Genomic DNA, 13,831 nt, shown 5'->3' on the forward strand with positions numbered 1-13,831 from the left:
ATCTCTCAATTCTGTGTCCTCAAAGGCAGCAAGCTGTGAGGTACTATCACCCCTGACATTAAAAGCACCCAGTCTGCTCAACTGCTAGGTGCTTTTGCAAAGGATTTGAAAACATGTATCTCCATAGCCAAAGGAAGCAGCAGAATCGATAGTGCCAGACACTGTGTGGAATTCACACCAGTATCAATATCTACATTCACGTCCACATCTACATCTACATTTATATCTTATGTGTGAGAGAGAAAGAGAGACAGAAACAGAGAGAAAGAGAGAGAGAGAGAGAGAGAGAGAGAGAGAGAGAGAGAGAGAGAGAGAGAGAGAGAGAGAGAGAGAGAGAGAGAGAAATGTTTTACAAAGTAGTTTGCAATCTTTCTCTTAATAGCCAGAACAAATTTTACAGAGGCCAAAAAGTTGTCTGCATTGATAAGGGCTTAAACCTACAGTAGTTCTCTAACCTCAAAAAAACGCAAGATAGTATTGACCCTGTACCCATGAGAGAGCTGGAATTATAGAAATATTACCATGCTAAATGTCTGAAAAGGTAATACTGTTTAATATTACAACTTGGGTTCACATATATATATTCCGCTATATTCAAAAATGCTGTAAAGAGAAAGATATGAAGAAGAAATTGTTGTCTGGAATGTATAGTCTCCTGCCTGAGTAAGGGGTTGGACTAGAAGACTTCCAAGGTTCCTTCCAACCCGGTTATTCTATGTTTATGTTCTACATTCTATGTTCTACCACAAGATGCTGTTAGATTAGTGGTACAGTTTAAATTCAGCTCTGTTTTCTTGCCTTTCTCAGTCTGCTTTTTCCCCTTCTCTCTCTGTACACTGCATATTTTCCGAATTCAGAAAACCATTTTCTGCATTAGAGGGGGGGGATCCTGAGAGCAGTATTAAACTGAACAGTGACAACACATGTACATTCTTCAAAATCCCAATAGAACAACAATCTTCATCACTTGCTTAAAACAGTGTAACTTAATCTCACCTCCTTTGCAACAATCAGGGTGCCGCTACCAAAGATGCCCCATTTTTAATTCCCAACAATCTAGTCTAATTAAAGATTTTCCAGTGAGGATTGTAAATTACGGAGTGTCTATGCAGATTCTCAGTCATCCAGGTCATGGTTGTCCCAAAGATGCTTTTTCAAGAGGCAACTGGACTTTCTTGTTTTTCTTTGAAGATATTTCACTTCTCATCCAAGAAGCTTCTTCAGCTCTAACTGGATGGTGGGGAATGGAAGGATTTATATTCCTTGCAGACAGCTGGTCATTTGCATTCTTTTAGAGGGTTGTTGAGGCCCCTTGGAGGTTTATCTAGGATTTGTGCCAAAAATGAACCACAAGCTTGAAATTATGGCTGCAGAAGTTTAGTTACTGCAGTTTATATGAGGTGTAGTTTCAGAATGTTTTCAAGGGCAATCCCGTGTCCTACGTTCTTCCTAAATAAGAGGTGATTAAGGTATGAGTCATTGTAGCCAGATCTCTTTTTTCCTCAAATAGTGCACAGCTGGCAAACTGGATAAAGCTGTGCAAAGGCGTTTTCAGGCATTCTTGCTATCTGAGTCCCTGCCAAACTATTCAGAATCCTAATTCATGTGCAAATTGGAAACCTAATCTTTCAGAGATACTGCTGCCCTAACTTGAATGGGTTGGATTCCTCACCACCCTATTAGATTGTCTACTGATCAAGAGAATTTCCTCCATGCCTGGGTGAACTTCACTTTCTTCCCCATATCCAATGCATCACTGCACTGATGGTACAGTTCAAAGACTCCACCTTAGGCTCCTTAGCATCATTTCAGATGATACAGAATTTGATGTTATTCAGTGCATTCTTATGATTTAATCCCTGATCTATGGATAACATTCCTCACTCAGTGTCTTCATGTACACATTAAAAAAAAGTACAATATACACCGTAGATCTAAGAAACCCACAGGATAATAGCAAGAGTTTTTACTGCATCATCTTCTGGAAGAACTGAAAAATAGTGTCCACAACTACTATCAATAACAATTCTCAAAAAGTTTCTAGTCACTGGTTATATGAATTGCTGTTGAAAATTCCATTAAAACCATGCCCACTTCCCAGCACATTCTGTCTGTAAAATATCTATGGTTCTTTTTACCCCAACAGTGAGCTAAAATTCAAATTGAAGAGTTCTGTATGATCATACTCAAAGAGAGTCAGTTTGGTCTAGTAGTTAAGATTCCAGGCTAGAAACTAGGAGATCATGAGTTCTTGTCCACCGTAGGCATGAAAGCCAACTGGGTGACTTTGGGCCAATCACTTCCTCTTAGCCCATCTCACTTCACAGGATTGTGGTTGTGGGGAAAATAGGAGGAGGAAGAAGTATTAGATATGTCCTCATAAAACTAATAAAGGCATGATGTAAATAAATGAGAAGATTAAGATATGGAGTGATTCAATATAAGACAATATAGTAAGAGAAAATGGAATGGAAATAAACAATGGCAAAAGAAGGTAGAAACAATATTTTTGTCTTTTTGCTAATGATCTCCAGGAATGGACTCTGGAGAACAGATAGAGGCATATCTAAAATAATGTTTGTAACATTCTAGTTTTCTTTTAATTTATAGGCCTGCAGTACATATAACAGAATTTTCTCTTTTGAAATGTTTCTTTACCCTTTCCATTAGCAGAAATATTTGATGAATGGATTGGAAACTCTTTGGATCTCATATGACAATTTTATCTTTAGGGGACTTATTTTCCAAACATAAGAGGTTTGATTTTACAACATTATTACATTTTACAAGTTAGCTACATTGTTGTTGCTATTTTTATATTGAATATTTCTCTTGTCCCTATTTTAATCATGACAACATAAAAAATCCCAAAGTACTTTGAATGATTAATATAGTATACATTCAGTGATTGCATCTTTATCTAACCCATCCTCACTACGGGATGGGATGGGAAGACATACTAGTAAGAAGATTTTCTATGGTCCTTCAGTTATCAACTTGAAAGGAAAGTGGGACAGAGTTGCAAACAACCACTGAGAGAAAAGATTCTGTATTTTGATCTTTTCATAACTTTGTCCTTTCGTATGGAATATTAATGCTGGGAAAGATCGAGGGCAATAGAAGAAGGGGACGACAGAGAATGAGGTGGCTGGATGGAGTCACTGAAGCAGTAGGCGTGAGCTTAAATGGACTCCAGAAGATGGTAGAAGACAGGAAGGCCTGGAGGAATGTTGTCCATAGGGTCGCGGTGGGTCGGACGCGACTTCGCAGCTAACAACAACAACAACAACAACAATGGAATATTATATAAAAGAGAGAGCTAATTTAATTGACATAATTCATGAGTGAGGAGCATTTTAAAACACAAGCTTTCATTATGAACAAGCTCTAATGGACCACATTCTGGGAACTGGAAGATTTGAAGACAAGAATGGTATGCTTCTTAATATGGAGTCAACCCAAAATCCAGAATCCTCAAACCCTCTGAAACAATATTCCATGCCATGACTAAACAATCATAAAGAACAAGTTTAAAAGATTTGCAGGGACAAAGTGGAAGGTGATTGATAAATAAAAATGTTGCATTTACCTGGATCTTCTATCATCAAATTCTTTGTTAACCACTGAACAATGTCTGAACCTAGAAAGAAAATTATAATATCATTAAAATGCACTTGCTGAAATTAGCCACATTTTCCTGTCATTTTAAAAGTAAAGCAAAAGTTGCCTGTCCCAATAGATTTGTTTATTAGTATATAATATAAAGATGCAACAAGTGAATTCTAATAAAAGGTAAAGGTTCCCCCGCACAGGCGTGCTAGTCGTTTCCAACTCTAGGGCCGGTGCTCATCTCCGTTTCAAAGCTGAAGAGCCAGCACTTGATCCAGGACGTCTCCGTGGTCATGTGGCCGGCATGACTAGACGCCAAAGGCGCACGGAACGCTGTTACCTTCCCACCGTAGTGGTCCCTATTTTTCTACTTGCATTTTTACGTGCTTTCGAACTGCTAGGTTGGCAGAAACTGGGACGAGTAACAGGCGCTCACTCTGTTATGTGGCACTCGGGATTCGACCCGCCAAACTGTCGACCTTCTGATCGACAAGCTCAGCGTCCTAACCCACTGAGCCACGACGTCCCTGAATTCTAATAGCAGTTTAATAAACACTACGAGTGTTAGTATTTTTTAAACAATAATCCCTTATTGAATTTGCCACCCGCTGCCCTGAAAAACGTAGTCTCCCATAGATTGAATGGTTTATCACTATGAGATAGGGAACGGCCTAGCCAGTCTTCTGAATTTCTCCAGACTGCTGGGGACACATCAGTGTTGATTTTGGAGGTGGGGGCTGCCTCAGAGAGCAGAAGGGAAAATCCCTTTAACTGTGGAAGCACAGTTAAAAACTGAAGAACAAACTTTACATATTATTGAACCTCTTGCACATGGAACAGTTGAAACAAATAAATAAGAGAAGCCAACCTCACTTTGCCCAGGAAGGATAAATAATTACTAAACTAATGCTGAAAAAAAATGTTATCCAATAATCTAACTTTTATTTATTATTTATTTATTTATTTTAATTCCATTTATATCCCGCCCTTCTCTGAAGACTCAGGGCGGCTTACAAGCTTAGCAGTAGTGAATCACATGACTATGTCTCTGATCATGATGATTAATCCTTAGCAGCAATCTGTGGAAAAAGACAGTCTTTCATTTATCCAATTCCTAAACTGTTTCAGGGTATTTAATCCGGATCACATTTTACCTTATTTTACTGGACTTCAATTCTTCTCTCCTATAATGTAGGCTGTGTTGTACAAATGTGAAAAAGTTGTCTTTAATAAACTATAGCAAATAAAGACACCTTTGAATTGTGCTCAGCTCCTAGTGATAAAGAGGTTGTAATATTAACATAAGGTTATATTAGGTTACAATAACAGAATTGTGCTAGTCTGAAAGTACATCTCTTCCTCCTCACCTTCATAGGCCAAGAAATCAGAAATGGTCTCTTCTGAGACATTTGCCATGGCCTCATTCCTTTACATCTTTTTCACTGGAAAACTCAAATTTCACAGACGTCATGAAATATTCTAGCCTGTTTTCTCATATATCTGAGATTTTTGTCTATGTATTAGCAAACCATGTAGCCTGGGATTAACAAAAAGCTCATTATCAAAATATGTAACAAAAACCTGGTTAAAAAACTGTCCCCAAATTTCCAAGTCTTCTTTCAGTTATACTCTAATTCAAACCCTGATTATGTAACAACACTATAACTAAGGCAAGAATATTATGTATTATTACTACATTGTTGCAAAAGGGCCTACCATTTCACTGAAGATAAGATAATCTTTCCTTCAAGGCACATACTTGAAAGTTATGATTTATTTTTACAACTATAATTTCTGTAATAGCCAGGGAATAATAATAATAATAATAAGTTGGAAGGGACCTTGGAGGTCATCTAGTCCAACCCCCTGCTAAGGCAGGAAACCCTATACCATTTCAGACAAATGGCTGTCCAGTCTCTTCTTAAAAACTTCCAGTGTTGGAGCATTCACCACTTCTGGAGGCAGGTTGTTCCACTGGTTAGTTGTTCTAACTGTCAGGAAGTTTCTCCTTAGTTCTAGGTTGCTTCTCTCCTTGACTAGTTTCCATCCATTGCTTCTTGTCCTGCTTTCAGGTGCTTTGGAGAATAGCTTGGCTCCCTCTTCTTTGTGGCAGCCCCGAGATATTGGAACACTGCTATCATGTCACCCCTCACCCTTCTCTTCATTAAACTACACATACCCAATTCCAGCAACCATTCCCTATATGTTTTAGCGTCCAGTCCCCCAATCATCTTTGTTGCTCTTCTCTGTACTCTTTCTAGAGTCTCAACATCTTTTTTACATCGTGGTGACCAAAACTGGATGCAGTATTCCAGGTGTGGCCTTACCAAGGCATTGTAAAGTGGTATTAGTACTTCATGTGATCTTGATTCTATTCCTCTGTTAATGCAGCCTAGCACTGTGTTGGCTTTTTTGGCAGCTGCAGCACACTGCTGGCTCATATTTAAGTGATTGTCCACTAGGACTCCAAGATCCCTCTCACAGTTACTACTATCGAATCAACTTATTGTATTATTTTTCACAACAATGAGAAAGCAGAGAACTAAATGTATTTCTTGTCCCCATTCATTTAAAATAGTGTGTCGACACACCCTAACATTTGTCCCTACATACTTGAGGATATATCACAAATTGAATGGTTGGTTGTTTTCCATCTTCCCACTGATTAGAAAGGATACTTGAGCTAAACTTATCTTGCTCTTGTCTAAAACTCTCCTTCAGTACTTATTTTGAAAAGGCATCAACTTGATTACTGGAGATGCTGAGAACACTGAAGAAGAAAAATGTTTTTTTTATGAACAGGTACAATGTTTCTGCAGCTTTAAAGAAAGATTTTTTAAAAAAGAACAGTATTTTTTAAATAACTTTTTGTTTTTGGCTAGATCTAAAGTGTTAAGACACATCAATTAGTCCAGAGTTTGCATGTTTATTTTTAGAATATGTGCTATAATTTCTTTTTTCCTCAGAGGCGGCCCAACTCTTCTGTGCTAACTGAGTGCAAATTTTCACAGCTAAGTTGCAAAGAACTTAGCAAAGGAGAGGTGTGGGTAGCCTGGGAGCCACAATAACAAACTACATTGCAGAGGCTATTCTATTAGCCTTCATTAACGGTGTTAAAACAGTGCCATGTTTTCACATTTTCTTCTGTTTTCTCAAGTTGTATCCCACACATAAACTAAACTAATCTTTCTCTAAAAAGCATCAGTAACACTCTATAATTTGCACAACAATAACCCCTTCCATAACACACTAACAACTGCTTGTGACTGTTAATGTTCCTAAAACAGGGAGTTTTAATCATTCAAGGATAACTTAATAAGTGCCATTTTCACTGATAGCTCATCTTATGCCAGAGCAAATTCCAAATGACACCATCCATCTATCATAAAGGAAGATACATCAATGAAGACAAACTTTATTAATAATCAAATATTCAAATATATCACAGAGTAACTAATAATTAGGATTATTAGTCATTAAAGGCTGAATCTATCAGGCCAAAAATTTATTCATCTACCCTGCTCTGATGACCAGAAGTTCTGAGAAGATTTCAGAAACTTACATATTAAAAGTCTGTGTTCTATTACTGTGGTTTTCATATTACTAAACACCTTTCAATTATTTCTTACACTTATGTTTTTATGTGTCTTTTATGTTTTTATGTATCTTCATTTATATTTCTCTTTTGGCACTTGCATTGCATCCCAGATAAACCCCAGAGCATCCAAAGGGCCATTTGGTGTCACTACAGCAGGGGTGTTAAACTTGCAACGTCATGTGACATGTCGTGACATACCACACCTTTTTTTTCTACTGCCGGCAATGGGGTGGGTGCAGTTTCAGCAAGACGCATGTAGTGACAATACAGAGTCATTAAACTCAATAGTACACAGATTCTGGATGCTTTACAGCTGTGGCAGAACCATCAATGATTATATATACTACCTGGATTTGCATAAAAGGTTGCAGCATCTTTGGAAATGGAAGCAATTTTTTATTGGAATGGAAGAATAGTTTTATAATTTTTGCTATTTTCTTGACTCTTAAATTTAAGAAAAGGTGATAAGTATAACAAAGATTGAAATTTTTTAAATATAGAATGAATCTGGTCAATTAGTCAATTTTCTTGTATATACATTTTTGAATGGTGTGTAAATGATGTTTATCTCTATGTCCCTGCTGATGGGTTATTTGTTAGAATGTCAAGCTTCCAGGAATTCTCTCGAGTTTTTAGATTTAATTTAGTCTAGTTTCCCAGGTGAAATTATGGTTGACTCTGTCGATGTGTTGTGAAATTAAGACATTTTCATAGCTTTCTCGTTGTTAATTGATGTTTATTGTATGAACTCTGCTAGTGTTCTGCCACTTGATATCGTGGCTGTTACAGTGCTTACAATGTATGCTGTAGATGATTCATTTTTTTCTTCTTCTTGGGCTGCTGAGTCTCTTGGTTTACTTAAAATGTTTTGGAGGGCTTCAGTTAGTCTGTGTGCTACAGTGATGCCATGTGGTTGTAACAGTCTGTCAATTGTTTCTGAGAGGTAAATGATGTATGGCAGTGTTAACTTTTTCACAGCTTCCATTGGTTGTGCTGTAGTGCATTGAATGGTGAGGCACTTTTTCATGAAGAATCTATTGGGCCTGAAATGTATTAAGGATTATTTATGTAAAATCACTGAAATTGGATCTTTGGGTCAGTTCTTTTCGTTTTCTGCAACCAGTGATATACTTGTCCCTACCACCACCACCCAATGAGACAATATTGACAAGGTTTCCAACACTGCATGCCACTGAGTTCAGTGGATCTTAACTGCATTGAAAATATGATCAGTATAGAGCAACATGTATGTGTCTGTTAAGGAGTACAAGTTTACAGAATGGCTAGGTTAACTGTTGTTTTAAACCATTCATTTGTGTCCGACTCTTGGCAAATTTATAGGCAAGTGCTCTCCATGTTACCCTGTCAAGCATCTTTGTATCACTTTTAAAGTTAGCAAGCCAGCATGCTTTCTCCTTGCCCCTTCTTCTTGTTCCACTAACCATTCCTAGCATCATGGACTTCTCCAATAAATTTGCATGCATGACATGGCTAAAATAAATCGGACATAGTCTTTGATTTTGGCTTCTAGTGATGTGTCTGATTTTTTTTAATGAGTCAACATCTCTCTGTTGGTTTTTCTGGCTGTCCATGGTACATGCAATAATTTACACCAGCACCACAGTTCAAAGGCATCAATTCTTCTTCAATCAGCCTTTCTCAGTGTCCAACTCTCACCCCCATGCCTCATTTTAGGGAAGACTATTCTAAATTGCCTATGATTTGTATCAATATCAATATCTCTGCTTTTCCCAATCATATTCAGGTTAACCATTGCAGTGTAGCCTAAGGTTGTCCTGCATTTGATTTCAGGGACAGAAGTGCTATCATAAACAATTTTTGATTGAAGGAAGATAAATCCTTAAAGCCGTTCAGTTTCCTCCTTAGGCTAGGTTAACACAGCATGATAAATTGTAGTTGGCTTACACATTTTGTACATCAGGCAAAACTGGCTAGATTTACAAATCATGTTAAGCTCTAACAAGCCACATGGCAGGATTTACTCGCTTATTCTACTTCCAGTATTCCTATTCTGAAATGTTTTTCTTTAAAAAAAATAAAAATAAAAAAAAGCAAAACGGCTTACATCCGGTGAAAGGGCAAGCTTAATCAAACATAAAAACAAGAACATTGTTGAAATAATAAACGTTTCAACCAAGAACCACAGTAATTAATGAAGAAAAATAATGAGCCTGGTTAGAGGAATGGATGCATGGGGAAAGAAAAATTTCAAGGCCGTACTTTGTTTCATGCACAACAGGTGAAGCCAAATCACATTCTAGCTTCCAGTATTAACTAGACCAGGGGTAGGCAACCTTGGCTCTTTTATGACTCCTGGACTTCTGGGAGTTGAAGTCCACGAGTCATAAAAGAGCCAAGATTGCCTACCCCTGAACTAAACTGAAGGAGAGCTGCAGTTTTGACTAATTCATTTTCAGGTGGCTTTAACTTGATTCTAATTTTCTAGTCCCCGATGGAGACTTACTTCCCTTCTTAAAATAATGCCTACAAATCAACACAACCTTTTGCACATTTTTCGTCTGTTGTTTTGCAAAACTGGAAAATTTTCCATCTCCCACCCTCATTTTAAAATGTACTGACCTCTTTATTATTCTGAACCAGAGATTTTGTGGCTTGATATTTAACACTGTGAGAGCATTTCAGCACTAGCAATATATAATGTCACTCAGCCATCACTGGGGCAACATATCAGGAATTAAGATTTATGTTGCTTTAATGATAGCTGAATGGCGCCATAAATTCCTAGTGCAGAAATGCTACACCATGGCCATTTCTATACAAGTAATTTATAGCATCTTATAGCATCGCTACCAATTCTAAATTGCTGAAACCCAGATCACCATTGATATACAAGGCTTTTTGTTGCCATTTAGTAGCCAATTGAGTGATTGCATACAAGATTTGGTAACCCTAATGATCCAGCCACATATCATTAATGTATCATTAATAGAGATAAAACTTATATAGCCACAATAATGACTGAGTGACTTTCTAAGATGTTGTAACATATTAATGAAGAAATAGCCCACCTACCATACCATATCCAATCTGGAAATGTGTAAGGACAAAAATTACTGCAGTTGACTATATTACTATATGAGTCATATATATTTTTAATTTAGTATTTACATAAATATTTAACTATTTAAATTAGTATTTAAATAAGGCTCTCCAAAGCTTCTGATATTTTCAGATAAATGCCTTTCAAGGGTAAGTGTACTTTTAGTGTTAATATAGGTTATCTCTGCTCACAATTATCATTATTGTTGTTGTTGTTGTCATTGTTGTTGTTATTTTATTAGACTTCTATGTCTCCCATCTTTTTCTCTATCCATCCCATCTCAGCACTTCAGTTTTGTCTGTTTTTCTGAATTGCATTTTGATAGTTTGCTGATAAAGAAAACATTGTGCTTGATTATATTGAGTAGAAAAGAAGGCCAGGACAAGAACTATTGAGTTCTAGGTGTATGAAATAAAGTGAAATATTTTTGAGATACTGTTGGAACATGTGTTGTTGGAACTAGCACCGGATGTCAGCTTCAATGCATGCTATGTGCAGTGGTGGGATTCAAATATGTGAACAACCAGTTCTCTGTGTGGATGCCACTTCCAGAAGTCCGTTCTGGGACTGGGAAACAAAACATTAGCTACCGGTTCTGCTGAACTGATGTGAACTGGCTGAATCCCACCACTGGCTATGTGCATGCAGAGTATATTTGCATACTATGCAACATCATATTTGGTTTTCCCTTAATGTTTGTGAGGGAAGTCAGCTCCCCAGAGAAGGAAATATTAAAAGTGCAGAAAAATAAATTTCCTAAAAAGAAATTGAAGAACCAGGAAAGCATGCCCAGTTTTCTTAATAGTCTCAAGTCTCCTTCCCCCCAAGCAGAAAACCAGTTCTATAGACATGCAAATGTGAGCCATCAAGAAGGTTGGAGCTAGACACTTAGGAAAGACAAAGACATACACCAGCCCCAGGGAAGCAGGGGCTGGGACATACCCACAACTATCAAGATTCCTAGAAGGGCACACCTGGACTAAGGACAGAATACGTGAGACAGGAAATAGCCTCAAACAGGAACCAGAAATAACTCCAAACAATACAGTTCAGGGGGTATAAAAACCCACTACCCACATGTGGTCAGTCCTTTTTCCTGGATCCATCTTCCTGTCTGGCTTTCCTCTGCAATAAACTGTAACCCTCTTCCCAAAGCAGTCTCCATGTTGTTTATCCCCGGCTTGGATGGAACCATGATGAAGACTTTTCTTCCTACATGTGAAACTAGCCGCTATGGTTTGTAACTCATGGTTTATGACTTAGCATAATGTGTGAACCCAGACAAGTTTTGTTTACTCAATAGCTGCTCCATAAGCAAACTGTGGTTTCATGCAATGTGTAAATCAAGATGATCCCCCCCCACACCCACCATACAAGGCAGAAATCTATTCCTCCAATTTTAGCAGTCAGATGAAGCCATCACTTTGATACTAATACTTAAGTAAGATTTCTTGTGTTTGGGGGGGGGGTGGAGGTTTGGCCCATCCCCAGTTTTCTGTTGAGTCATTTCAAGAGCGCAACAACTTTTTTCCCCAGCTTGTTATTTTGAATAAAACTACACAAAACTGGGATTTGGGGCTGCTTCTTGATCTTCTGAGCTCCAGGTCCTAGCTTTGTGTTTGTTTACTTTGATGTAAGAGTGAAAAGCAACTTCATAACTATCCCATTCTTTGTATTCATACTTAAACGCCTCTGTGGTTATCTACAACTCACTGAAATTAATGATACCCTGTGGATTAGAAAAAGTCTCTGAAGTGCTGTTCATGTTTTGCCAAGCACTTGGAAATAATTCCAAGTTCAGGGAAAGGCAAAAGCACTGAGAACTACTGCACGGTTTGGAAGAGATATGAGGGTATGTACATTGTCTTATTCTTCTGTTTTAGATAGCCCATCTCTGCAGGATTGCCAAGCACAGAAGTTTGTACTAATGGATTCAAATCCAAACCAGAGGCATCCACCAGAAAGTGGCAGCCAAAAAACCCAAGGTGATTGCTTCAACCATGAATGACACAAACAAAAAATGATTGTACAGTCACAGCCACCATCTTGATTTTTTTTTAACCCTTCCTCCCTTCTCACTGCATGGCAAACCCTTGAAGTCAGCCAGAGAGGGCTCTCTTCACATTACTGCTTCCTCATTGATTTTATTCCAGATATCTTTTGTATAGTTTCCCTGTAATGGAAAAATTATTAAAGTGCAACAAGACAAGTGCAAAAGATTAAAAAAGTTGATAGGAAGAGATGTCTTCAAATTGAAAAAGAGTGTGGAATTTTTAAAAGCCTTCCTCAATAACATTCTTCAGGGGAATAGCTTCAATCAGCACCTAAAGGTATAATAGTAGATACTGCACTAATATGGGGTGGAGGAGTCTTCCAAAGAGAAAATAGTCCTGGGAAAGCCCACCAACAAGTGCATGCAACTTGACACTCTGTAAGAGCTATTGTACACACAATAGGATCTGCTTTGATAATCTCAGTGTCTGCCCTTGATGATAACAATTGAAGCAACCTCAAAGATTGCCCATTGTTCAAAGCTTCATGTGCCCAAAGTAAAACCTTCAACTAGGTCTGCCAGTCTGAGGTAAAACTTACAGTCATTGTTTACTCAAGTAACTCAATTTCCTGGGATCACACAACATCATAATTAAATAAAAGGTTGGGACTATGCAACATTTCAGACTAAAATGTGATTGGCTAATCTCTGGACCAGTATGTCATACAAACACCACTTCTGAAAAATCAGACACCGGACATGCCAGAAATCTGTTTAGAATAAATGAAGATGGATCCCTTGAGCACTGGGCAGTTACTCAAATTAAGCAACAAAGCCCCAAGGTTGCTCAAAAGCACAAAATAATTCCCTTTTAACCAAGGTGAAGCCAAAAAAAACAAAAAGAAACATAAGAACCGAGGGAAATAACCACACAGATTATATCTGATAGCTTCTTCTCTTAGATAAGCTTTTTGTAGTAAGGAAAGAACAGGTTTTGAAATGTGGGGTTAAGGCACATACAACTATCCCATCATACATAAACAGATATTCAACCACAGTTCTAAAAATTGCATGTAAGTACATATTATGCCAATTACGTTACCAGTGGAAATTAAAAGGTTAATAGAATAAATACATAATGGAAACTAACTAGATACTCTCTGAAAATATAATTAAGATCTATCTATTCAATTATTTTTAATTCTATTCTGTTAGTAAGACAGAAAATCTTATACATTCAGAATTGAAACCAGTACCCACTAGACCAGACATGTCAAACACAAGGCCCGGGGGCCAGAAGCGACCCGCGAAGTGGTTTCATGTGGCTCGCGAAGCCATCCTGGAAACAAGGAGGGAACGGCTCCCACTGCCTTGGCCCTGGCCCAGAGACGCTCCTTCTGCCAGAGACCCTCAGATCTGTCCCACTCCTGCCCAGGCCCCCATAGGCACCCTTGATGCGAACGATGTAGAGTTGGCCACGCCCACCCAGTAGGCCATATGCACTCTAGCCACGCCCACCCAGGCCACACCCACCCGGCCCCCTGAGGGC

The 13,831-nt window shown here is 38.2% G+C and overlaps 1 protein-coding gene across 12 annotated transcripts in view; it reads right to left on the reverse strand.

Moving 5' to 3' along the window:
* Positions 1-13,831, reverse strand: part of RGS7 (regulator of G protein signaling 7) — a gene marked incomplete at both ends in the record, with an annotated part of 185,598 nt that overhangs the window by 67,706 nt on the left and 104,061 nt on the right. For 10 of the 12 annotated variants that reach the window (XM_083349933.1, XM_083349940.1, XM_083349941.1 and 7 more), the window contains one exon: positions 3,590-3,640. The exons of the other annotated variants lie outside the window; for them this stretch is intronic. In XM_083349933.1, coding sequence (XP_083206059.1) covers positions 3,590-3,640 — 51 coding nt within the window. The remainder of the gene's footprint in view (positions 1-3,589; positions 3,641-13,831) is intronic. 12 annotated transcript variants of the gene reach the window in all.

This window comes from Vipera ursinii (assembly GCF_947247035.1).
Source record: "Vipera ursinii genome assembly, chromosome: 1".
In the NCBI taxonomy this organism is placed as follows: Eukaryota; Metazoa; Chordata; class Lepidosauria; order Squamata; family Viperidae; genus Vipera; species Vipera ursinii.